The sequence below is a fragment of the Halichoerus grypus genome, chromosome 9 (assembly GCF_964656455.1).
Source record: "Halichoerus grypus chromosome 9, mHalGry1.hap1.1, whole genome shotgun sequence".
Classification (NCBI taxonomy): Eukaryota; Metazoa; Chordata; class Mammalia; order Carnivora; family Phocidae; genus Halichoerus; species Halichoerus grypus.
Window position 1 is genome coordinate 20,799,596 of NC_135720.1, and position 25,862 is coordinate 20,825,457.

The following is a 25,862-nucleotide window of genomic DNA, read 5'->3' on the forward strand; positions in this document are numbered from 1 at the left end:
TTTACAGTCATATTCCATCCCTTCATCATATCAACCCTTATTTTTGTACATATATAAGTTTTTCTTTCTTTAAAATTTTGGGAGGGACTTTCTTTTAACAGACCAAAATACACCCAAAATCTAGTGTGTGGCACTGATCTATAAACCAGCCTGATCATATCTGATCACATTCTGTTTTTGTTTTGTTTTGTTTTGTTCTGCTTTTGTTTGTTTTTATCTTTATCTTTTTCTTTTTTCTTTTTTTCTTTCTTTTCCTTTTTTCTCCCTTTCCCTTTCTTTTCCCACTGCTTCAGGTCTTTTCTGATTTGTTTAGAGTATATTTTCTGGGGACGTTGTTACCCTGCTAGCATTTTGTTCTCTCATTAATCTATTCTCCTCTGCACAAAATGACAAGACGGAAAAAATCACCTCAACAAAAAGAACAAGAGGTAGTACCGACTGCCAGGGACCTACTCAATACGGACATTAGTACGATGTCAGATCTAGAGTTCAGAATCATCACTTTAAAGATACTAGCTGGGCTTGAAAAAAGCATGGAAGTTATTAGAGAAACCCTTTCTGGAGAAGTAAAAGAACTAAAATCAAACCAAGTAGAAATCAAAAAGGCTATTAATGAGGTGCAATCAAATATGGGGGCGCTAACTGCTAGGATAAATGAGGCAGAAGAAAGAATCAGTGAGATAGAAGACCAAATGATGGAAAATAAAGAAGCTGAGAAAAAGAGAGATAAACAACTACTGAATCACGAGGGCAGAATTCGAGAGATAAATGATACCATAAGACGAAACAACATTAGAATAATTGGGATCCCAGAAGAAGAAGAAAGAGAGAGCGGGGCAGAAGGTATAATGGAGCAAATTATAGCAGAGAACTTCCCTAATTTGGGGAAGGAAACAGGCATCAAAATCCAGGAAGCACAGAGAACCCCTCTCAAAATCAATAAAAATAGGTCAACACCCCGACATCTAATAGTAAAACTTACGAGTCTCAGAGACAAAGAGAAAATCCTGAAAGCAGCTCGGGAGAAGAGATATGTAACCTACAATGGTAGAAACATCAGATTGGCAACAGACTTATCCACAGAGACCTGGCAGGCCAGAAAGGACTGGCAGGACATATTCAGAGCACTAAATGAGAAAAATATGCAGCCAAGAATACTATATCCAGCTAGGCTGTCATTGAAAATTGAAGGAGAGATAAAAAGCTTCCAGGACAAACAAAAACTAAAGGAATTTGCAAACACGAAACCAGCCCTACAAGAAATATTGAAAGGGGTCCTCTAAGCAAAGAGAGAGCCTAAAAGCAACATAGACCAGAAAGGAACACAAACAATATACAGTAACAGTCACTTTACAGGCAATACAATGGCACTAAATTCCTATCTTTCAATAGTTACCCTGAATGTAAATGGGCTAAATGCCCCAATCAAAAGACACAGGCTATCAGATTGGATTAAAAAACAAGACCCATCGATATGCTGTCTGCAAGAGACTCATTTTAGACGCAAAGACACCCCCAGATTGAAAGTGAGCGGGTGGAAAACCATTTACCATGCTAATGGACACCAAAAGAAAGCTGGGGTGGCAATCCTTATATCAGACAAATTAGATTTTAAACCAAAGATGGTAATAAGAGATGAGGAAGGACACTATATCATACTTAAAGGGTCTATCCAACAAGAAGATCTAACAATTGTAAATATCTATGCCCCTAACATGGGAGCAGCCAATTATATAAGGCAATTAATAACAAAAGCAAAGAAACACATTGACAACAATACAATAATAGTGGGGGACTTTAACACCCCCCTCACTGAAATGGACAGATCATCTAAGCAAAAGATCAACAAGGAAATAAAGACTTTAAATGACACACTGGACCAAATGGACTTCACAGACATATTCAGAACATTCCATCCCAAAGCAACGGAATACACATTCTTCTCTAGTGCCCATGGAACATTCTCCAGAATAGATCACATCCTAGGTCATAAATCAAGTCTCAACCAGTACCAGAAGATTGGGATCATTCCCTGCCTATTTTCAGACCACAATGCTTTGAAACTAGATCTCAATCACAAGAGGAAAGTCGGAAAGAACTCAAATACATGGAGGCTAAAGAGCATCCTACTGAAGAATGAATGGGTCAACCAGGAAATTAAAGAAGAATTTAAAAAATTCATGGAAACCAATGAAAATGAAAACACAACTATTCAAAATCTTTGGGATACAGCAAAGGCAGTCCTAAGAGGAAAGTATATAGCAATACAAGCCTTTCTCAAGAAACAAGAAAGGTCTCAAGTACACAACCTAACCCTACACCTAAAGGAGCTGGAGAAAGAACAGCAAATAAAGCCTAAACCCAGCAGGAGAAGAGAAATAATAAAGATCAGAGCAGAAATCAATGAAATAGAAACCAAAAGAACAGTAGAACAGATCAACGAAACTAGGAGCTGGTTCTTTGAAAGAATTAACAAGATTGATAAGCCCCTGGCCCGACTTATCAAAAAGAAAAGAGAAATGACCCAAATCAACAAAATCATGAATGAAAGAGGAGAGATCACAACCAACACCAAAGAAATACAAACAATTATAAGAACATATTATGAGCAACTCTATGCCAGCAAATTAGATAACCTGGAAGTAATGGATGCATTCCTAGAGATGTATCAACTACCAAAACTGAACCAGGAAGAAATAGAAAACCTGAACAGACCTATAACCACTAAGGAAATAGAAGCAGTCATCAAAAATCTCCCAAAACACAAAAGCCCAGGGCCAGATGGCTTCCCAGGGGAATTCTACCAAACAGTTCAAGAAGAATTGATACCTATCCTTCTGAAACTGTTCCAAAAAATAGAAATGGAAGGAAAACTTCCAAACTCATTTTATGAGGCCAGCATTACCTTGATCCCAAAACCAGACAAAGACCCCATCAAAAAGGAGAATTACAGACCAATATCCCTGATGAACATGGATGCAAAAATTCTCACCAAAATACTAGCCAATAGGATCCAACAGCACATTAAAAGGATTATTCACCACAACCAAGTCGGATTTATCCCTGGGCTGCAAGGTTGGTTCAACATCCGCAAATCAATCAACGTGATACAATACATTAACAAAAGAAAGAACAAAAATCATATGATCCTCTCAATAGATGCAGAAAAAGCATTTGACAAAGTACAGCATCCTTTCTTGATCAAAATTCTTCAGAGTATAGGGATAGAGGGTACATACCTCAATATCATAAAAGCCATCTATGAAAAACCTACAGCGAATATCATTCTCAATGGGGAAAAACTGAGAGCTTTCCCCCTAAGGTCAGGAATGCGGCAGGGATGTCCACTATCACCACTGCTATTCAACATAGTATTGGAAGTCCTAGCCACAGCACTCAGACAACAAAAAGAAATCAAAGGCATCCAAACTGGCAAAGAAGAAGTCAAACTCTCACTCTTTGCAGATGATATGACACTTTATGTGGAAAATCCCAAAGACTCCACCCCAAAACTGCTAGAACTCATACAGGAATTCAGTAAAGTGGCAGGATATAAAATCAATGCACAGAAGTCAGTGGCATTCCTATACACCAACAACAAGTCAGAAGAAAGAGAAATTAAGGAGTCGATCCCATTTACAATTGCACCCAAAACCATAAGATACCTAGGAATAAATCTAACCAAAGACGCAAAGGATCTGTACTCAGAAAACTATTAAATACTCATGAAAGAAATGGAGGAAGACACAAAGAAATGGAAAAACGTTCCATGCTCATGGATTGGAAGAACAAATATTGTGAAGATGTCAATCCTACCTAGAGCAATCTACACATTCAATGCAATCCCCATCAAAATACCATCCACTTTCTTCAAAGAAATGGAACAAATAATCCTAAAATTTGTATGGAACCAGAAAAGACCCCGCATAGCCAGAGGAATGTTGAAAAAGAAAAGCAAAGCTGGCGGCATCACAATCCCGGACTTCCAGCTCTACTACAAAGCTGTCATCATCAAGACAGTATGGTACTGGCACAAAAACAGACACATAGGTCAATGGAACAGAATAGAGAGCCCAGAAATGGACCCTCAACTCTATGGTCAACTAATCTTTGACAAAGCAGGAAAGAATGTCCAATGGAAAAAACACAGTCTCTTCAACAAATGGTGTTGGGAAAATTGGACAGCCACATGCAGAAGAATGAAACTGGACCATTTCCTTACACCACATACAAAAATAGACTCCAAATGGTTGAAAGACCTCAATGTGAGACAGGAGTCCATCAAAATCCTAAAGGAGAACACAGGCAGCAACCTCTTCGACCTCAGCCGCAGCAACTTCTTCCTAGAAACATCGCCAAAGGCAAGGGAAGCAAGGGCAAAAATGAACTATTGGGACTTCATCAAGATAAAAAGCTTTCGCAAAGCAAAGGAAACAGTCAACAAAACCAAAAGACAACTGACAGAATGGGAGAAGATATTTGCAAATGACATATCAGATAAAGGGCTAGTATCCAAAATCTATAAAGAACTCATCAAACTCAACACCAAAAGAACAAAGAATCCAATCAAGAAATGGGCAGAAGACATGAACAGACATTTTTCCAAAGAAGACATCCAAACGGCCAACAGACACATGAAAAAGTGTTCAATATCGCTCGGCATCAGGGAAATCCAAATCAAAACCTCAATGAGATACCACCTCACACCAGTCAGAATGGCTAAAATTAACAAGTCAGGAAATGACAGATGTTGGTGGGGATGCGGAGAAAGGGGAACCCTCCTACACTGTTGGTGGGAATGCAAGCTGGTGCAGCCACTCTGGAAACCAGTATGGAGGTTCCTCAAAAAGTTGAAAATAGAGCTACCATATGATCCAGCAATTGCACTCCTGGGTATTTACCCCAAAGATACAAAAGTAGGGACCCGAAAGGCTACGTGCACCCCGATGTTTATAGCAGCAATGTCCACAATAGCCAAACTGTGGAAAGAGCCAAGATGTCCATCGACAGATGAATGGATAAAGAAGAGGTGGTATATATATACAATGGAATATTATGCAGCCATCAAAAGGAATAAGATCTTGCCATTTGCAATGACGTGGATGGAACTGGAGGGTATTATGCTGAGCGAAATAAGTCAAACAGAGAAAGACATGTATCATATGACCTCACTGATATGAGGAATTCTTAATCTCAGGAAACAAACTGAGGGTTGCTGGAGTGGGGGGTGGGGTGGGAGGGATGGGGTGACTGGGTGATGGACACTGGGGAGGGTATGTGTTCTGGTAAGCGCTGCGAATTGTGCAAGACTGTTGAATCTCAGATCTGTACCTCTGAAACAAATAATGCAATATATGTTAAGAAAGAAAAGAAGAAGAAGAAGAATGTAGCAGGAGGGGAAGAATGAAGGGGGGGAAATTGGAGGGGGAGAAGAACCATGAGAGACAATGGACTCTGAAAAACAAACTGAGGGTTCTAGAGGGGAGGAGGGTGGGAGGATGGGTTAGCCTGGTGATGGGTATTGAGGAGGGCACGTTCTGCATGGAGCACTGGGTGTTATGCACAAACAATGAATCATGGAACACTATATCTAAAACTAATGATGTAATGTATGGGGATTAACATAACAATAAAAAAATTAAAAAAAAAAAAGAAACCAGAAATTCCCATTACTTTTTTAAAAAAGATTTTTTATTTATTCATTTGAGAGAGAGAGAGAGCACTTGCACAGGAGAGCGTGAGCCGGGGGCAGGGTGGAGGGTCATAGGGACAGGAAGAAACAGACTCCCCCCACCACCACCCCAGCTGAGCAGGGTGCCTGAGGTGGGACTCAGTTCCAGGACCCTGGGATTGTGACCTGAGCCGAAGGCAGATGTTTAACTGACTGAGCCACCCAGGTGCCCCAGAAATTCCTATTATAAATTAAGTAAATAAATAAAAAAATGGGATCTCAGGAAGCGGTATTTGGATACCCCAGCCATGTCTAGATCCTGTTCTTTTTGTAATTCATGCCTGGTTTAGTATGTGCATGGCTCATCTAGGAAGACATGGATTTTAGAAATAGAAATCATTTTCCTCTAGAAATAGGTTTTCTGAGCCCAGGATAGAGCTAAGTTGAGGGCAAACTGTCTTGATTCTTACCCATGCTTTAGCATATCCCTGTAATGATAGGAATATGTTGGTTGTCGCAAGAGGTTACTTTCTTGAATTAATACTAATTGTTTTATTATTCACTTATCACTTCTCTAGATTTCATGGGCTTACCACCCATATGTAGTTGCAAGATTAAAACTTACAACATTAATTCAGCATCCAAGCGTACACTGCAGGATGTGAATAGGTAAGCAGTGAAAGGGTTCTGTTGTGAAAGGCTTTAGAAATGCGGAGTGACGCACAGTTAGGCGGGATACTTCAGGATTTCTAAAAGCTTTTAATGTGTTCATGTGCACTGTGAAGCTTTAAAGAGCGTTAGAGCATGCAGCGTTTCCCAGATTATTTAACCAGGGAATCCTTTTACTGGGGAAATGCTGCTACATCCAGTGCATTTTTAGTGTTCATTGCGATGTCTTCTTAGGACTCTAACATCACTAATAAGTACATTGAAACATCCCAGTGAAGTTCCTGGGATATGCTTCTCTATAGGTGGTGGTGACTTTCATATGTTTTTCCTTGAGCTGTCTCTATATTTGGATACATATCCTGTGGGGTCCAGAGTGCACTACATGTAATCCTCCTTCCAGCTCCCGTTACTACTATTGTAACAACTTGCTTATATATGGGGCTTACCACCAGATTAGGAACTCCCCAGTGCAGGGATTCATTCCCGCATTCTGTCTTTGCCAACTTGAGCAGCCCCTCATCACACATCCCAGGCTCATGGAGGTTTTGTGTTCAATGCAGTTATAGCCACTAAATTTCAAGCCAAGGCAAAATTTTGATCCATGGTTAATCCTAAGATTCCTCTTTACCTTTTTCATTTTATTAACTCATCATTGACATTTTGGGGAGATAGTATCCAGCCTGCTTTTTGTTTTACACTAAGCAGCACCTTATTTTAGGCATCACTGACAAGAAAAACTGCTTGGTGGGTGTGGGCGTGAGGAGAGAACGGGATACAGGAGGATCATGTGGGGTAGGGGGAGCTTTCGAAAGCGTACCCCTAGACATCCCCGCTTGCTGTCCGCAATTTGCCGAGCAGTAAACAGGGCTCACGAGATTCACAGGGTATAATAATCAGACTGTTCTAGATTTTGATGGGCTCAGTTGGGTCAGATTTACACTAGAACGACTCAATTCTTTCCAACAGTTTTATAATGTCATTTTATTTTATGCAAATTAAAAAAATAATTGAAGTAAAAATTTAAAAATCACTATTTTAATACTTTTGAAAAGTGGGCTAAAAAAAGTAGTATCAGGAACTAATTGTAATTACATCCCATGGCAGCCTGGGAACTCATCTCATTTAATTACAAATTCAACATTTGTGCTTTCTGGAAGAGGACAGAGCTAGGCTGAGGGCAAACTGTCAATTACTTTTTCCTAATTACCCACACACAAAACTCCAAAGAGTACCAAAAAAATAAGCTGTCTGAAAAGACTATCTAAGCAGAGCATACCTGCAAATATTCTAAAATATGAAACTATGCCACCAGTTGGAATGCCTTCAAAATGAGAGATTAGTGCCAGGTTGGTTAACTTCATAGAAAGTGCAAATAAATTGCATGTTTCTCAACAAATGCTTGGCAGGGACACAGTATCACATGTGTCTACTCATTTGGTCAAAGCGAAGAACCTCCTATGTATTGTGTGTCCTTCCAACTAAAAATTAATAATTCAGTTTGAACAAACCTGAGCAGTTTAAGACAATATCCCTTCTATTCCATTTTTCATCTAGTTTTCTGCTTTCTTTGTTTTTTTTATTTTCTAAGTTTAGTATCAGTCCTGAGGTCTCCTCCCACTCATAGAGTTTTGGGCAGAGACATGCCAAGTTTTCCTACTTGTGTCTCTTTATGAAATTGGATTGGTAGCCTGGGGAGGAGGGAGTGATCTTGACCTTTGTTTTCAAAGAATGCCTTATAAAAGTCCACCCCTTTCCCATTCCATTGAGACAGTGGACATAATGCCCAAGGAAATGAACACTTTGGTGTTTTGGCCTAAGTGCCCTGCTTTACCGCTCTCGAAGTTCATACCGTGAAACCTGATGGCCCCTCTCTACACCACACCCTACCGTGACTTTGCAGTTGCTCTCATAAAAGAGGTAGGATCGAGTCTCCATACCTAGCCTTGCCATTGGCTTTGACAGCAGGATTTAGTAGAAGGGGTGGTGTGCCGGTTCTCAGCAAAGCCCTCCATTCGCACCCCCAGCATGGGCCAGTGTAGGAGAACATACCCAGTTAGCTCCCTAGTGAGTGAAAGAACCCAGCCAGGTTGCTGCAACCATCCAGTCTGGCCATCCCACACCCCTCAACAGCCAGTCAACCCGAGACATCCAGGCAAGTCCAGCTGTGAGCAGAGGGGTCCTGCCGAGATCAGCCGAACCTCACATCCCATGAGCTAAAGACATGCTTCTCACTGAGGTTTTCTTGTTGCCATACCGATTATCGTGCCAACAGAAAACTCCTACCCCAGGGAGCGGACATAGCATGATTGGGACTGGCTCTTGGCCTCCTTCAAGGGCTCACTCCTATCACTTCCTGAACCTCACCAAACCACTAGCTGATTTTGTACGGCGATGAGGTTTTTGGATCCTACCCATAATGCTGAGCGGTGTGGAGTTAGTGGTGTCTTACTGTATTTACATTAAATTTTCAACTAATGAATTCAGAAAGGCCTCTGAAAAAGTTGACTGAAACAGTTGATTAGGCGAGTGGGTGGGTGGGGAGAAATCCAAGAGCAAATTGCATTCTTTAAAAATGTACATATAGGGGCAACTGGGTGGCTCAGTCGGTTGAGCATCCAATTCTTGGTTTTGGCTCAGGTCATGATCTCAGGGTCATCAGATCAAGCCCTGCTTCGGGCTTCCTGCTCAGGGGGTAAGTCTGCTTGAGATTCTCTGCCTCTCCCCACCGCACCCACCCCACCCCACCCCCCCGCTCATGTGCTCTCTCTCTCAAATAAATAAACCCTTTTAAAAAAATGTTCACTTAATTTCAATGATAGAGGTAACAAGTTGAGGTTTAGTGTAAAAACAAAACGTTTTCTTCTGTTCTCATTTCCATTTTCAAGTACCTACTCAAGAGGTCACTGGAACTCAACAATTGTTTCCTTAGGAATATTTAATGTGAATATTACTTTGGGGTAGACAAGATGTTTGAAATGTATATTCATTAGAATATATTAATTTTATTTTAACAAATTACATGTTGGGGGATTTTTCTTTCATAGAGAGCTTTTACTTTTAGAATCAAGTAATACAATTCTCAGCACTATTTCCCATGGGATGGCTTCAGGAAGGGATTAAACCCACTACCAGAATGGTTAAAATTCAGTGCACATGTAAAAAGCACATTATTTAAGGGCATGAGGCTAAAAGTGGATTTGGAAGAGTAATCAAGTAAATACCGACAGCACCTAAGTTACTAAAACAGAAGCCCAATAGGGCTTCACGTACATGTTCTTAACATCCAACATTATTTTTTCCCTATCTATGAGCTTTCTATTTGTAAAGGAAATTGAGAATTATATAAATAGGAGAGAAAAGAGCAACACAGAGAAAGAATGAGACAATGAGAACAAGAGGAATGATATATTAGTGGGTATGAGAGGAAGTAGAGGAAAACGTGCAGATTTATCAGTATACAGGCTCTTTTTATATTTTATTTTCATAAATGTACACTCAAAGCTCAGAGTCTATCAATGAACACAGCTGAAGAATATCAAAGTCATCTTGTGTTAAAATTACTTTTATTCAGGATGAAAAATACAACATGTAACCAGAGTAGATGATAGTCTATGATTAGTTCTTTACCACATATTTCAAAAGAACTACATACTTATTTCCCCTTGTTGTTACTGTGATATATTTCTTTTTTATTTATTATTACTTAGAAGGTTACAATGTAGTGTTTTCTGTAGCTTTTCCTTAATAGCAGAGAGAAGACTTGTTGCACACAATTACAAGCAGAAAAAAATGAATACATATTTTTTTCAAAGTAAGAACAAGGAAGACACCAAATCTACAACTTGTAGTTCAGAGTTCAGGGAAAGTTTTTTTTTTTTTCTTTAAATAGGTGCTTTTCTTGGGTTTGATGTGGCCCGATAAAAGCTCTAGATCTTGCAGACTGCAGCGGCATAAAGCTATTTCCAACACAATGGATGAAGATGGATCTGAGGTAGAAAGGTGGTCATGGCTTTCCTCTTATATAAAACAATTTTCTTCTCAAAATATCTATGCTGCAAATAGACACCCTTGCCCCCCAACCCACCCAACCTATTCTAAAAGAATAGCAATTTCTAACTTTAAGCCTCCTTCTGGCCAAATCCCAGGTCAAGAGAACCCAAAGTTAAAATGTCCTGATGTTTTAAATGCACGTATGCTTGAATCAAAACACATTATTTTCACTTTTTTTTTTTTTTTGGTTTTCTCTACATTTGGTGATTATGTAACATGTTTCAACTGAATCAATTAAATGTTAAATCAGAAGCTGAAGCAAACATCTAACTGAATGTACTCAAAGGTACAGGCAGGGGTTCCACCATCTAAGTATTAATTTCATTCCTCTCTGGAAGCAGTGACATAGGCTTTTGATAAACATCCTTTCCAAATATATTGATCAAATGAAAAGTAATAAAAAATGTAATCCTTCACCCGAAAGGTAACATGAAACATGCATTAAATTTGTGTCTGCTGTCAGAAAGAAAACGACTGGGAATTTCAAGAATTACAAATGGCTTGCGTATACATAAACAAAAATAAAATTCTCTTCAAGGGAATTAAAGACAAAGATGTGTCCTGGTAGCACAATTAAGTAAAGGTCTGCTGTGTATTTAATGATGAAAATCAAGACTTTGCAACTAAGGAAACGTTATCCCACATTTTGTTTCTATGTCAAAATGAAACTAGACTTAAATGGGTAACCTTTGGTGAAATGATCTTTGAGATGATTATAATCGGCTTTGAGTCTCCTCTATCATATAGATTGGGACATGAAATAAAGAAATCAAGACCTACTTACGTAGAGCAGGGAAATAAAATGTAGGAAAGAAATCCTAATGGGAATGTCAGGTAGGCCCCGCAGGACTTTTACTGTGCTTATCCGAGTGGCCACTAAAGAACTGAAGTGCATGATGTCAAATAAAGTTAAGCAGTATACACAGAGATATAGCCCAATTCATATACATAAATATTTGACTGAAATACATGAACTTAATAATTTGGCCAAATCATGGAAACAAATACAAGAACATCTGTTTGGTCATGGGGCTGATGAATTATAAATAACCAAAACATAATGGTAAAAGAGTGGAAAAAAATAAATGAAGTTATAGTACAAGGTTAATATGAAGGAATGTAAAAATGTAACATTGTTTTCTAATTCTTATGCGATTTTTGTCATGGTTATTAAAAAGACGGTATCATATTAGAAAGCCCCCACCCACTTTCCCAATGCTGTATACAGTATACAAATCAGTGACAAATGTATTACCGTTTCCAAATACCACTCTGTTCCTTAATTTACAGTTGCATAGAAAGGGAAGAAGAAGACAATAAACAATAATATATGATTATTATAAAAACAAAATATCCTTTTCTCTTTGGATAGTCAGTGTTTACTCCTTCAGTAGAACACACAGTGAGCGCTCAACAGCATGTTTCAAGGAGCCATGGAGCTTCTAATTAAATGGAACTTGGAATTGGCATTTGCTGAAAAGGGCAATACTGGAAGTCAGGAAATGTCGGTTGGCTTGATGGATACTTCACATTGCCTGCAGGAAGGGAAACAGTCCTGTCAGAACAACATTTACATAGAACATTCCAGGTAGGAGGGACCTGTCAACTCTTCTGAGAAATAAAAGTGCTTCTTTCAGAACAAGTCAAATCCCATTTTGCTGTGTTTGAAGGGGACCCTCTACTGCCCTGTGGCTTTTGCTCCCCAGGATGAGGTCTTTCTCTTTCATGCTGAAGGCATCGAGTTTGCTTATTATCACTGCAGCCAATTAGAGAGGACGTTTGGAAGACTTTTCTCTTGCCCAGGCTGGAAACCAGGGCCAATGTACATAGGCCAGAGAAGATCTAAATCTGGGCCACACTCAGGGGAGTGGCATCAATCTTTTAAAGAGAATGTCAAACAGCTGGATCCATCATCATCAAAGTCTATGTCCTTCAGTTCTTATCTGCATCCTCCAGCTGCTTGCTCTAATCAATACCTGGATCTCCTCTGAAGCCAGCTTCCTCCACAACCTTCTCACATTTAACTGTTTATCTCCTATACCCTTCATATATTTTGGATAACTGCTTTCTAGGTCCACACTATGTTTTTTCAGGCCTTTCTCTCTCTCTCCCCACTCAACTTTGAATCTCATGCCATCAGACTATACCACCCACTCTACAGTCATCTTCTGACCCCTTGGGTCATGTTCCCTTACTTTTGAAGAATGGCTCACTGTCATCAAGCTAAAACTATGTTTAAATCTTAGTGATTTCAATACCCACATAGATGATTCTTCCAAAAATCTGGCCTCTCAGTTCCTCGAGCTCCTCTCCTCCAGTGAACCTGTCCTCCACCCTTGTCAGCCACGCAAACTTCCAAATGGACCATCACCAATACCTCAACCCGTCCAACACTTCAATCTACAATCATCCTTCTGACAACTACCTATACTTTACCACTTACTTCCATTAGGACCCCAACTCCATCCACCCTTTGCTACCACAATCCATTGCTCCTCCCGCCATTTTTTCTGTCTCCAGCACCTAAAATGTCATCACTTCTTTCCCTCCAAGCTTAGATGCCTGGTTCAATCATTATCAGCAGGGGCAGCATTATCTGCCTCTTCCCTTGAATTGTTGCACTCTCTCAGCCAAACCATGACTTCAAGTCTGGTTAAATGCCACACTCCGCCGACTCTGGTGCCTGTGCTTATGAACTTGAATGTGGCCAGGAGATAACACACAGCCTTGCAGATGGCCTCACATTAAGTTCATAGGCAGGCACCAGAAGTCATGCTGAATGCTGCCTCGTCATCACACTACCTCCCTGTCCATGATCTCCTGATCTCCAAGCAGCTAGGGCACATCGTCCACTCTCTTCTCACACCTAGGATACCTCCTCCCATCCTCACCCTCTGCTGAAGCCCTGGCTTCCAATTCACTGAGACAACACAAGCAGTCAGAAGACTGTTCCTCACTGAGCTCTCACCTCACATCTCCTGAGCTCACACCTCACACCTGCTGACTGACTTGAGATTTCCTTTTCTTCCTTCCAGGTTCTAAAGACCACTTGTCTGTGCTTCTCATGAAGACCCCAGACCCTCTTGCCATTAAGACAATGACAACATCAGAAGGTTCAAGATTCATAAACAAGTTCAGGAAAGAAAATGTTCTCCAAAGATGGACTGTGGTCTTGTGGCTCCTTAGCCCTGAGCGTTCCTGATAAGGAAAACACCGCCGGGTATAAAGGTATGGCTGCCGACCGTTCTCGGTAAATCCCTCCCCTCGCCTCCTCAGCAAACTTCTAAAAGAAAAATCAACACGTCTGCCCCCTCAGAGTAACAAAACCACTTTGGGTACCACTGCAGTCACTATTTTTAAGTCAGTGTTCTGTGATAGCTGCCCTAAGTACAAATCTGGGAGAACAGGGGTCAGCCAGATCTACCCAGAGTGGCTTTGCACAGTACACATGGGGCCAGTGAAAAGTGTTGGAACACAAAGGATCAGGCGGTTGGTATTTTGGGGCTTCTGGAAGAACTGGCTTGAGAGGGGTTTCCCCTCCCCAGACTGACAGAATTAACTAACATGTAAATGTCAAGCAAGTTTGCTAATTTACATGGGGAATAACGTCTAGCACTAAAATCAAAAGCAGCTCATCTGCTTACTCTAGGTTGTGATCAACAACCCCTGAGCCAGTCAACCCCATTAACTCTTACCTGTGGCCTGCTGGGGAGATTGGCTGAAAGAGAAAAAAAAAGAAATCATTTGAAGGCCCTCTGGTCGCCTTGCTGACTCCCCATCTGGGGCATGCAAAACTGGGGGTGTACCCAGCTCCCAGCTGTTAAATGGGTGCTAATAAGAAAATAAGAAACAGGTTTTGGTTTTTCTTTCTTTTTTTTTTTTTTTTTGGCTAGACTAGTTTCTTTTCCCTAGTTTCTCATATTCTATGTCCTTTAAGATATAAAAGTTCTACCAAAATATGCAAAACACATGCTGGCTCTCTCAAATAAGTACACACCAAAGCATCAGTGAATAATTAGTTTTGAAAAAAAAAATCTCAAAATTTCCTATTGAAATCATGCCATGTATTTGGTTTATGTCTCTGAACAGAGCAAGTTCTGCACAGTTTGCTGAACAGCACAAATTCTGACTAACAGGTGACAAGGGAAATGAAGAGGCATGCGTCTTCAGTTTCTGCCCATCTTGGCTCACCCTGGCCCCAAAGGCCTAGGAAACTGGTGGCAACGTGTTTGCCTCCAACAAAGCGCTGGCCGCACCCTCGGTTGTCTCGTGAGCACTTAGGCTAATCACTGTGCCTTGGAGGGGCCCAGCTGGAGAAGGTGGACTATGGTGACAGATTCGCCTTTGCAGCTGAGCAGCTCCATTCCTTCCTGGTTATAGAAAGCGTGGTCAGCAGAATTGATCGGGTGGGCATTGTGAGAGCGGGCACAGGCAGCTGGGTCAGGGGATGTTCTGCTCCCCACCCCCCCGGATGGTAACATCTGTTCTGGGTCAAATAAGAATTGTCCCTAATCATCTACCATGTTGCATTCCTTCCATCTCTCATTTTTTTGTGCTGAGGGGAAAGAAATGAGAGCTCCATGACCATGCAGTGGGTGCTTTGTGAGAAAAACAGAGTAAATAAGAAGGGCAACTTTATGATGCCAGGAGGGAAAGTGTGAGCCCCCACCATACCTGGGGGAAGAATGAAGCTAAAATCCAGCCTAGTCCTACCAGATACACAAGTTACAGCAGGAAAACACAAGAGTGGCTGTCCTTCCCACTGAGCTACACGGAGGGAGCGCTCCGTTGCCTTAGGATTAAGTACACCAGAGACACCTACACTTCTCTTCTGCATAACAAACAGCCAACCCCAAACAGAAAGCAAATCCATGTTGCTCCAAATCAGCATCATTAACCCTATAGCTATTTATCTATTTAATTTTATTTTAAGTAGACTCCACACCCAGTGTGGAGCCCAACGTGGGGCTTGAACTCATGACCCTGAGATCGGGACCTGAGCTGAGCTCAGGAAGGAGTTGGACACTTAACCAACTGAGCCACCCAGGTGCCCCTAACCCTACAGCTTTTTATCAAATAAAAGGCTAGTCTTAAGTTTGAACAAACCGCACACACCTATTTCTAAAAGAAACCAGGAAATCCTTGCATTTTAGTAGGTTTTGAGTTTATGATGAATGTCACTCAAGTTTAATAAACATGGGCAATTCACAGTGAAAATATGCCTGTAGATAAAAAATAATTTTAAAAGCCTTTAACGGTCTGTCAGCCAAAAATATTCAGTCCCAGGATCCTGTATATTTGGATGACATAAATGAAAAAACTGAGAGGAATTTACATAAAAAGAAATGTTAGAGCAGGCAGTGAAAATTTTAGTATGTACATTAGTTAATGGGCACCACAATGAAATTCCCTTCATTAATGCCTTGTCAAGAAAAGATGAAAATACTTTCCTCTCTGCTCTGAAACTTAATGTAAATAATTAAAAGAAGACTTTAAAAGGCCACAATTCAAGGATGTGATCAGGAACATCTGGGATAATTTGAGACAGAAATTCTAAAGTGTTATGTGCTACAGTATACAGACTCAGAAAAAAAAATGCCACGCTTAAGTAGGCAATTCATGCAATTAGCATTTATGAATACAGTTTCGTTTTAATTCCAGGATTGCCAGGAGTGTAAATTCACTTGTGACCATGCTAATTTTTAATCCACAAAGGATCAAAAGTCAAGATTAACATGCAGATCAATTCACTGAATGCTGGTGACAAGCAGTTTTAAAGTTCTCATTAGTAACAGGGGCTCAAGGGATTGGTTTGGCATTGGGAGAGGGCCAATCCGATTTGCTTAAAAAATCCTCTAAAGGTGGTCAGGAAGCTTTGGGAATGCAAAGGTTTATTAAAAGATTTGCTAGCTGAGCAACTTAAAAGGGGCAACAAAGCAAATGAATCCTATAAACCTTCTATGTACTACCTAGGGAAACTTTACCAATTAAGCCTTCCTGGTTAGAAAATGTAATCATTCATTCATTCAATTCAGAAACATGTATTGGGCACAAAGTCTAAGTCGGGTGCTATTTCTATTCTGCATCAATTTTTAAAAGGTTTAATTACTTTAGATGCAATTTAAAAAATATGTATCAATTTTATAAAATAAGTAAATTCACCCTTTATTTCTAGGGAAAACTGTTCTTACCTTGGAGATTTTTATATTATCAAAGCAAAATATAGAATATAAATATGAAAAAGAGCAGACTAAAGCCAAATAGCAGAACTTCAGAAATCAAAAATAATAAGATGTAAAATTCAGAGGACCCTAAAAGACACCAGTCATCATCATTTCTTACATGGGATATACTTGAACTCTTCAAAATAACACATGACTAGTAATGCTCATGCACGGAAAATTATAATTAATCTTAAATATTTGTGAATGTACAAACTTAAGACTAGGAGAACATGGGGCCAGTGTCCCATGAAGGAACCTTAGGGCTCCACAACCCACCTTCACAACCCAAAAGGGCATGAGTGGCGAGCGCACCAGGCAAAGTGGGAGTTTAACCTGTCGTGTAGGTCCCACTGAAGGTATACACTCTTCTCAGGGACCAATGATATCTGTTAATCGTTAATGAGATTCCAACCAATAGGAATTTTATATTTATCTTTAAGGGAGGCCATAAAATGAGATGAACATACTCATCTCTTTTTTTCACTCATTTTTGCCTTATTCTTGTGATTATTATTTGTGTTTAATTACATTCTCTTCTAAAATAAGACAGATTAGTCTTTTATAATATCTAGATATAAGAATATACTATGGAAAAGATTTAAGAGTCACTGCTTTATGACAAACTTTAAAAAAATATACATCATGAGTTTTTAATATAAAAATGTTAATATGGAAACTACACATCTATAGTCACTGTAGAGCATTTAATTAAACATACTTCCTATCCTCTCACTGCCAACTGACTTTCAGATTGAACATGTCCATCATGACATTTAAATGCAAACTTCTAAACAGGCTTTGATTTATAGAATTTGTTCTTAACTAATTATTAATGTATTTGGATTTAAGCTGAACTAAAAAGTAATTCCACTTAGAAATATAATCTTGAAATTCTAGGTTTTATGGTGACTATGATTAGTTCTTATCTAGCCATTAAGCAACATACGACTCAGAATCAAAATCTCTAGAAAATCCAATCTTAGTATCAAAGATGTAACCTGCTCATCTATGTGGCTATTAGAGAGCCTAGCACAGATGCAATGATCTGACAGCATACGGGCTTCAACCGACCCTCTTTAGCCTTTGTGAGACTCTAGGGGCCAAAAAAGTGCATGTGTGTGCATGCGTGTGTATGCACACACATGTGCACATGTGGGCACGTGTTTCTTGGGGAGTGAGTGTGGGGACTGACATATAGTAAATACAGTTCAGGAAACTTGGAGAAGTATAATCACAGACAATAAACGGAAAATGACACATTCCCAAATATAAATATATTTATGTGCTTGTGGAAACTGTACTATGTCCTTTAGGCAAATACTTCTGAAAATTCAGGGAAGACTATATTTCAAATAGCTATTTCCACTTCCTGCTAATGATGGCATTTTTATAAGCTGTAGAGTTGTATAAGTTGAAGCATATTTTTAAATGAAGTCAATATATCTTATTTAACTACCTTCCTGGTAATGCCTTTCTTCATAACTTTGGATGGTATTTTCTGAGGACAGGATGGAAAAGGGTGATAGGAGAAGCTGTTTCATATATGTACTATCATACATAATACATACAGTAGTAGATGTACATACTAAAACCTTAATTTAGTGGCTGCCTAGATTTAAAAATCAATTTGAGAGGAAACCACCCTAAAAATTATAAATAATATATTCCTAGTTCTTTAAAAGATTATTTAAAATAAACTGCAGCATCAAGTAGTATGCATGCATGCAAGTAAGCAGCTTCTGTTTGAAATAGCACAAGTTATTCTGGTGAGAGCTCACTGTGAGGTGACAAGAGGCTGAAGTCAAAAAGTTTGGAAAAAAAAAATCAGTAAGTAACATTATGTAATTTCCTCTGGGATTTGGACTGCTTTCATTTGATTATTTTCTGGCTCTTGGTAGTTCATATGGAAAAGTCACAGGGTCATAATCTGTGATGCCTTCAGTTATTTGGCCTTTATGCAGTGACTGTTTGATTCCATGAGGAAAGAAACCAGAAGAAAGAAAATAAAAGAGAAAAAAAAATCTGAAAGTAATCCCCTTCCAGAACTGAATCTGATGACATCAGCGAACAATGTCTGAAGCAAAGAGAGTGGGGGTGCCTGGCTGGCTTAGTCTGGAACCTGCGACTCCTGATCTCGGGGTTGTGGGTTCGGGCCCCACGTTGGGTGTAGAGATGACTTAAAAATAAAATCTTTAAAAAAAAAAAGATAGGGAATTACATCAGAAAAGGTTATTTTCATGCTTTGCTTGGTGTGCTGCTATAGCAAAGCTCTTTTTTGAAGTAATAACACATTTCTTACTAGAGTTTGCCCTGGACAAGAAACTTCCTACAAAGGGGCTTGTCTCGTTTGCCTTCACATTACCATCCATCAGGCACAATGAAACCTCTCAAGGAGCAGGACTCTCACTGCCGCCCAGGGATGTGATGGTATCTCGGCTGAGCTTCATTTGCTTTGTCGACATGTAGAATGTTTGATTTCTTTCTTTTTTTTTTTTAAATGTTAAATTGTCATTTTTATTAAAATACCCATTCTTTATTTTTTATTTTTTTATTGTTATGTTAATCCCCATACATTACATCATTAGTTTTAGATGTAGTGTTCCATGATTCATTGTTTGTGCATAACACCCAGTGCTCCATGCAGAACGTGCCCTCTTTAATACCCATCACCAGGCTAACCCATCCTCCCACCCCCCTCCTCTCTAGAACCCTCAGTTTGTTTTTCAGAGTCCATCGTCTCTCATAATATTCAATCCTGTTTCTCCTATTGGTTTTTGCTCTCTTACCAAAGAAGACAAAGGGCCCCAAGGAAGATAAAAGACCTGGAAGGGAACAGCGTCGTGGTGGTGTGGGGATCCTTCATACTCACGGCAGCAAGATGGAAAAGTACTGGTGATCTGCTCCATAAACTCCGTGAGGTCTGTGCTGGTGTCGTGTGGGGGAGACAGCAGGTCCTCCGCTGCTGTGACAGCAGAGAAAAAGAACAACAGATGGTTTTGAAAGGATGGTCCCAGCCTTCCACCAAAACCCAACATTGGGAGAAAATACTAATCCTGGCCTCTAAACATCAACGTGAAAATCATTCTCCTTGAAAACAACAATTTTAGGGAATAATACCAAAACCATGTTTGTATCAATTTGTTGGTAATATAATTTCATATCAATAAAATGTATTTAGATGTTTCTGTTGGAAGATTCCATGTGCCAGGGGAACATTTACGAGTGAAAAATAAGTAATGTGGTTATATTATTTTAATGTATTAGATGGAATTCCATTATTTTGCATTCTAGGTGTTTTTTCATATAAAAAAAACCTCTCCGTTTCTTTTTCCTTCCTTCTTTCTTCTTGGAGATTCTGGCGTGGGCTAGCTTACGCTGCCACAAATCTAGAGGTGTTTGAGAAGATACTTTTCACTTTGATGGTTTTTATTCTATAACCAATAAATAGTAAAATAATTCACTTACTTAAAACAATTAAAATAACATTAATATTTTTGGTTTTCTTCTGACTAATGTGGCAAAAGATATCTTATAAACAAATTAATTTGGTTAAAATATGTGGTCCTCAGTAGAATTTTAGAACTTAAATTTCACCAGTAACAAAATGTCATTCCTGAATGACAGTTGACAGAGCCCTTCCTAACAGCAGTGACAAGCCCCTTTGTCACCAACAACAGGCTGGGTGAGACCTTGGCCTCAGATGGGTGGCAATGTCTATAGGGACTAGCATGGAAAAAGCAGAATATTCAGTTCCCAGACCTGGGCAGAGAAAACCATGCTTGGTATAATATACTTTAGAATTATATTCTGAATATGCACTAATATAAGTTTTAGAGACAGAAAATATATTTAAAAAAAAAAAGAATCATTCTGAGGGCAAAGCAAAAAATAAATTGTTGTCATCCCAAAAGAAAAGAGCACTTTTTTCATCTTTTGCCAAAATTCAATCCACTACTACACATTATATAAGCAAATATATTATAGATGAATATTCTAAAATGTTTGCTTTTTGGGTGTTGTTAAAATGTCTTTGTACGCAGCTAAGCACAAAGAGAATATGAAACTCCTTTCTTTATGCTCTAAGGCATTGGTGAGTAAGAACGCTATTTAAAATGAAAGACAGGGGCGCCTGGGTGGCTCAGTGGGTTACGCGGCTGCCTTTGGCTGGGGTCATGATCTCAGGGTCCTGGGATCGAGCCCCACATCGGGCTCCCTGCTCAGTGGGAAGTCTGTTTCTCCCTCTCCCTTTGCCTGCCACTATCCCTGCTTGAGCTCCCTCTGTCAAATAAATAAATAAAATATTTTTTAAAAATTAAAAAAAAAATAAAATGAAAGACAAACGGCAAAGCTCAGAGCAGAGCGGGGGAGTTAGCCAGCTCTTGGGGACACCAACCTGCTTGGTGGAATTGAGGGCCAGGGTCGGGATCTAGCGAGTAGCTCAGGGCAGACTGCTGAGGTGAAGCCCAGGGGGAGACGCCGTTGATTCGAGAATCAGATTCAGGCTGCAATCACATTCAGAGGTTAAAGCAGAGGAAGGATTCAAACAACTGCTAAGGGAAACATTTTTGTGTCTGACCTCCATGGATAATTAAATCACACTGAGTTCTCTGGCCACAGACAATACCTGTTTTCATCAGTTTGGTAGATCACCAGTCCTTCCCCTGAGTACTGATGGTCCATCCCCTTCATTTTAGGCTCCTTGAAGAGCTCGGTTGGTTATAATGTGAGATTTATTTATCAGTGTCAGCTTCATCCCTCAATTTTCCTCTCTATGATTCTCAGCCAAGTGAGTTTAAAAAAGGTTTCATTCATCTTTAAAAAAGGAGCATGGCTTCTCATACAATAAATTTACCCAATTTCAAAATCAGCTCATTTCTTTATTTAAATCAATATTTAAAGGCAACACTGGAGAGGTAAGGACACAACTTTGGATTCACGTACTTGAATTCAAATTCCACCACTCAGAACCTACCTAATTCTGAGCAAATTTTATAACCTTCTATGCCTTGGATTTTTTATTTATAAACTGGGGGTGGTAAAAAGAATGCCTGTGTCCAAGGAATTTGTGAGGAGGTTGATCAGTTAGTATTTCCACTGAGATTAGAACAGAATCTGACATACAGCAAACACTTTGTAAATCTACTCTGCACAAAGCTTGGAAATGGTGCCTGACACATTGACAAGTATGTGCTCAAATTAGACAATGTGATCCATTTTACAGGGAATGCAGAAATTACAATGTTTTTGATGCTGGTTTTTCCATTAAATTTATATTAGTTGAAGTCTGGTGGTTTTGCCAGTTTTTGCTGTCAGGTGAATTTTCCATCTACTTCTGGCATTCATGCTAAATCATTAAGAAGAGATAAGAGGTCCACAGTCTGGGATATACCGAGCCATTTAGATATCAGCTATCTCTAAAAGCATTACTGTGCAATTCTGAAGGCACATGAGCCATTAGGCAGCTCTGTCTAATGGGATGGAGAGAGTCAGGGGAGGGGAGGGGAGTAAGGGAAGCAGAAGAGCCGTTAGCTCTCCAACAGGCTATGGCAAATAAAGGTTTCGAGCACGGCTTCCTTCTGCAAAGATTCTATTGCTGCTCTAGGTTAATAATAACATTTCATATTTTAAATCAGAGATTTCAAGAGAAAATTCATCCCTCACACAGGCACCATGGAGAAACTTCAAATTCACAGTGCTTACAATGTGGCACCGGAGAAGACTCAAACATTCCAGAAGGCTTAGGGAAAGCCAGGCTTTGGGGCACTCTAGGGGCACTACTGTTTTCTAATGTTGCACAGTTTGGAGACCCAAAGTAAGCGTTCCCCAAAACAGCCTGACGCAAATCCTGAAACAGTGACAGACATACAGAAAAGTTTATGGTTGAAAGGCGAGATCTGTGGCCTGCTGTGTAGGTAATGCAGAAATCACACTGTTTTGAATGATTCTGACAAGTTAAAAGATACTGACAGCAACTGTGACAAGATGGTTTTCTGACATTTGAGAAGATCACTGGAGAAAAAGTTGCTTCTGCCTTTGGTTGGAGAAATCGTTTCTGGAGAAAGGCCTTGCCTATTCACTGCCTGGGGCCTCACACAGCACAGGCCAGAGAAAAAGGCAAAAGATGACATGAATGTTGATGTCAGGGATTCTTCAAGAAAGAGAAAGTCTAGCCCCATCTGTAGGGATTCTACCCAATATGCACCTGCTACCAAGGCATCTTTCTGACTAATTCTGTGACACGACTCTTATTCTTTAACTGCTAGATGTAATCAAGTACTTAGTCCTCTATAGTATTGCCTTTATGTGCGATACTATCTTGTTGTATATTGTACTATCTTGTTTTGGTCCCTAATAAGACTGCAAGCAAGAAGAAGGCAAAAATTGTCTGATGCTTCTTTCATATCCCAAAGAAGAGTATTTTTCAAAGCTGTGGGCTATTATCCACTGATGAGCTATAAAATTGATTTGGTACGTGCTGACCAGCACAAAGAAAGAAGAGAGAAAGAGATGAAAAATGGGAGGGAGGTACACAGAAAGAGATACACAGGAAGGAAGAGAGGAAGGAAGGGAGGGAGGAAGGAAGGAAAGAAGGGAGTAAGGAAGGAAGACAGGAAAGAAGGGAGGGAGGAAAGAAGGAAGGAAGTAAGTTAAAAAAAATAGAAAATAACAGATCTTTATAATGGCAATTATTATGTTGTATTCATCACACAGGTATGCATTCATCATAATGTAAGTTGTATTTCTTATTGTCAAGAAAGTGTGCAAGCAATTGCCATAAAACTGGCCTGATGTTAGGAAATGATAGCTGCACCTTAATAAACATCTGTTACTGAATTTCACGAAAATAGCTCCCTGGAAGAAAGGCTTTAGCATACAGAGCTCCAGTGGCTTCCTTCCCTTTAATCTCTACAGCGGTCCCACATGTAATTTACGCAGATGTATGTTACAGGGTCTTTTCCCTTAAAGTATTCAGAGCTGAGACAGATTTCTGTGTTACGGAAGAATGGGAAATTCCACCTTAAGTAGGGCAAACACACTCTGGGAGCCAGTGGGGGTTGGGATGCTTCCATTAGAAGAGTCTAAATTAAGCATGGAGGTGAGAGGCGCCACTGAGCCTCTCTGCTGATGCTGGACCTCCACCCCCCACCCCCGGGGAGATGGACAGGATGGGAGGGGGTGTGGGCGCCACCCTGAGTTCCACACACTCTACCTGCTCCAGCAGCTGGCGAAGGCGGTGGAGTTGAGATTCCAGCTGCTTATTGTGATCTTCTAAAATCTGCATCCTAGCCTCCAGCCGACCTTTGTGCTGCCTGAGGAGCTTTGCTTCTGCTATAAGTTCCGAGTCCTCAGACGTGTGGTGAGGAGACACAACAGAGTCTGGAGGTGACCCGATGGGGAGACCCCTTCTCAGGTGCTGCTCCTTCAGCTGCTCATATTCCACCTGCAGGTTTCTAACGCAGAAAAGGAAAAACCGGAATCACCACTGCATGCATCGTCTTCTCTCTGAAACTGCCCACAAACTCCAGATTTAACTCGGGCTCCTTCTTTCTTCTTAGGTAAAAACATGTATTAACAGTGAGACGAGTAAGCGCGAACAACACTATAGCTTTAAGCAGGTGTTCTGACAGACGTCACCCGCGAACCCTCACATGTGTGATCTGCAGCCCATGCCCCGGCTTGTTAACTTCCTCGAAAACTTTGACTCCACCTGGATTTCTTAGAAAACACTTCTGAAAAGAGAATGGCTAGGGATCATCTTGAAAGTATTATTCAAGAATTTCCCTTCAGAAGTCTGCCCAGGGGGACATAGCTTCCTCTCCCAGGTCAGGCGCACCTTTGTTCTTCCTCCAGGTCGGCAATGATCCGTTCCAGTTCCCCACGTTCTTCCCGTTCTACCGACTTCAGGATCTGGGCTGGACTCTGGGGCTGGCTGACTGGGGACTCCCCTCCAAGTGTCTGACAGTACTGCTGGATGAGGGCATGCTCGTCCTCCCTAGGGAGACAAAACAGACACACTGAGGCGCACGTCTGGCGGTCGACGTCTCCAGTTGTAAGGGAAGTGGAAACAATGAGGATGCGGATGGTGGCTGGGCCATGTCTGCCTTAAAGCTCAATGTCCCTCTAACGTCCCTTTAAAACTTCTAGGAAGGGGACGCCTGGATGGCTCAGCTGGTTAAGCATCTGCCTTCAGCTCAGGTCATGATCCCAGGGTCCTGGGATCAAGTTCTGCATCGGGCTCCCTGCTCAGTAGGGAGTCTGCTTCTCCCTCTCCCTCTGCCTGCCACTCCCCCTGCTTGTGTTCTCTCTCTGTCAAATAAATAAAATCTTTAAAAAAAAAAAATCCAGGAAGATATTTATCTAAAAGGTATGTGTACTACACATACCAACACTTCATGCTTTGCCTTAGACTAACCTGTATGTATCACAAACCTCAGGAGAGATTCTACTCAGCAGAGGTATCGAAGAAGGTCCACCTCTTATAGAGTTAATAGAAAAGATACTTTAGGCAAAATCAGCAATTGAATACCAAATGAGTAGATTAAAAGACTTAATTAAAAATAAACTAGACTGTAACCCCCCCCCCCCAAATTCATATGTGGAAGCCTAAATCCCAGTGTGATGGTACTTGGAGGTGGGGCCGTTAGGAGGTGATTAAGGTCATGGGGGTGGAGCTTCATGAGTAGGATGAGTGCCCTTAGAACAGAGAGTCCAGAGAGCTGGCTCCCCCTCCCTGCCACGTGAAAACACAGTAAGAAGAGAGCTACCTGTGAACCAGGAAGAGGGCTCTAACCAGACCCCAAATCTGCTAGGACCTTGATCTTGAACTTCCCAGCCTCCAAAACTGTGATAAATAAATGTCGTTTCTAAGCTGCCCAGCCTTTAATGCTGTGTTATAGTGGCCCACGTGGACTAAGGCCTAAGTTGATTTCACTGGCTTTAGCATTTGGTTGAAAGCCATTTTGTAATGCTTTGTAACCCACAGAATGGAAGAATATAATCCTCATATTCTTTCATTTAAATAACAGCAAAAATTCTAACTGTAGATATTTATAAAATATCTGCAGATATTTTACTTGATATTATCAGCATGTCCTCACTAGGATCAATCATTTTGCACTAAAACAAGAAACAGCAGGTACTTAACTTAGACTCTCCTACTTTTCTAACTACTTGTTTAATGAATTAGACATATCAATTGCATGGTTGAATCTAACGATTGACAGAAACAGAAGCATAATGAGAGAGAC

The 25,862-nt window shown here is 40.3% G+C and overlaps 1 protein-coding gene across 13 annotated transcripts in view; it reads right to left on the reverse strand.

Moving 5' to 3' along the window:
• Positions 1–9,886: 9,886 nt before the first annotated feature.
• Positions 9,887–25,862, reverse strand: part of UTRN (utrophin) — a 546,896-nt gene continuing 530,920 nt past the window's right edge. For 12 of the 13 annotated variants that reach the window (XM_078054618.1, XM_078054624.1, XM_078054617.1 and 9 more), the window contains 6 exons: positions 24,449–24,607; positions 23,825–24,065; positions 21,008–21,116; positions 19,484–19,576; positions 14,086–14,108; positions 9,887–11,925 (listed from right to left, as the gene is read on the reverse strand). In XM_078054618.1, the coding sequence (XP_077910744.1) occupies positions 11,917–11,925; positions 14,086–14,108; positions 19,484–19,576; positions 21,008–21,116; positions 23,825–24,065; positions 24,449–24,607 (634 nt within the window). In that variant the 3' untranslated portion in view covers positions 9,887–11,916. The remainder of the gene's footprint in view (positions 11,926–14,085; positions 14,109–19,483; positions 19,577–21,007; positions 21,117–23,824; positions 24,066–24,448; positions 24,608–25,862) is intronic. The other variant, XM_078054616.1, reaches the window with a different exon arrangement.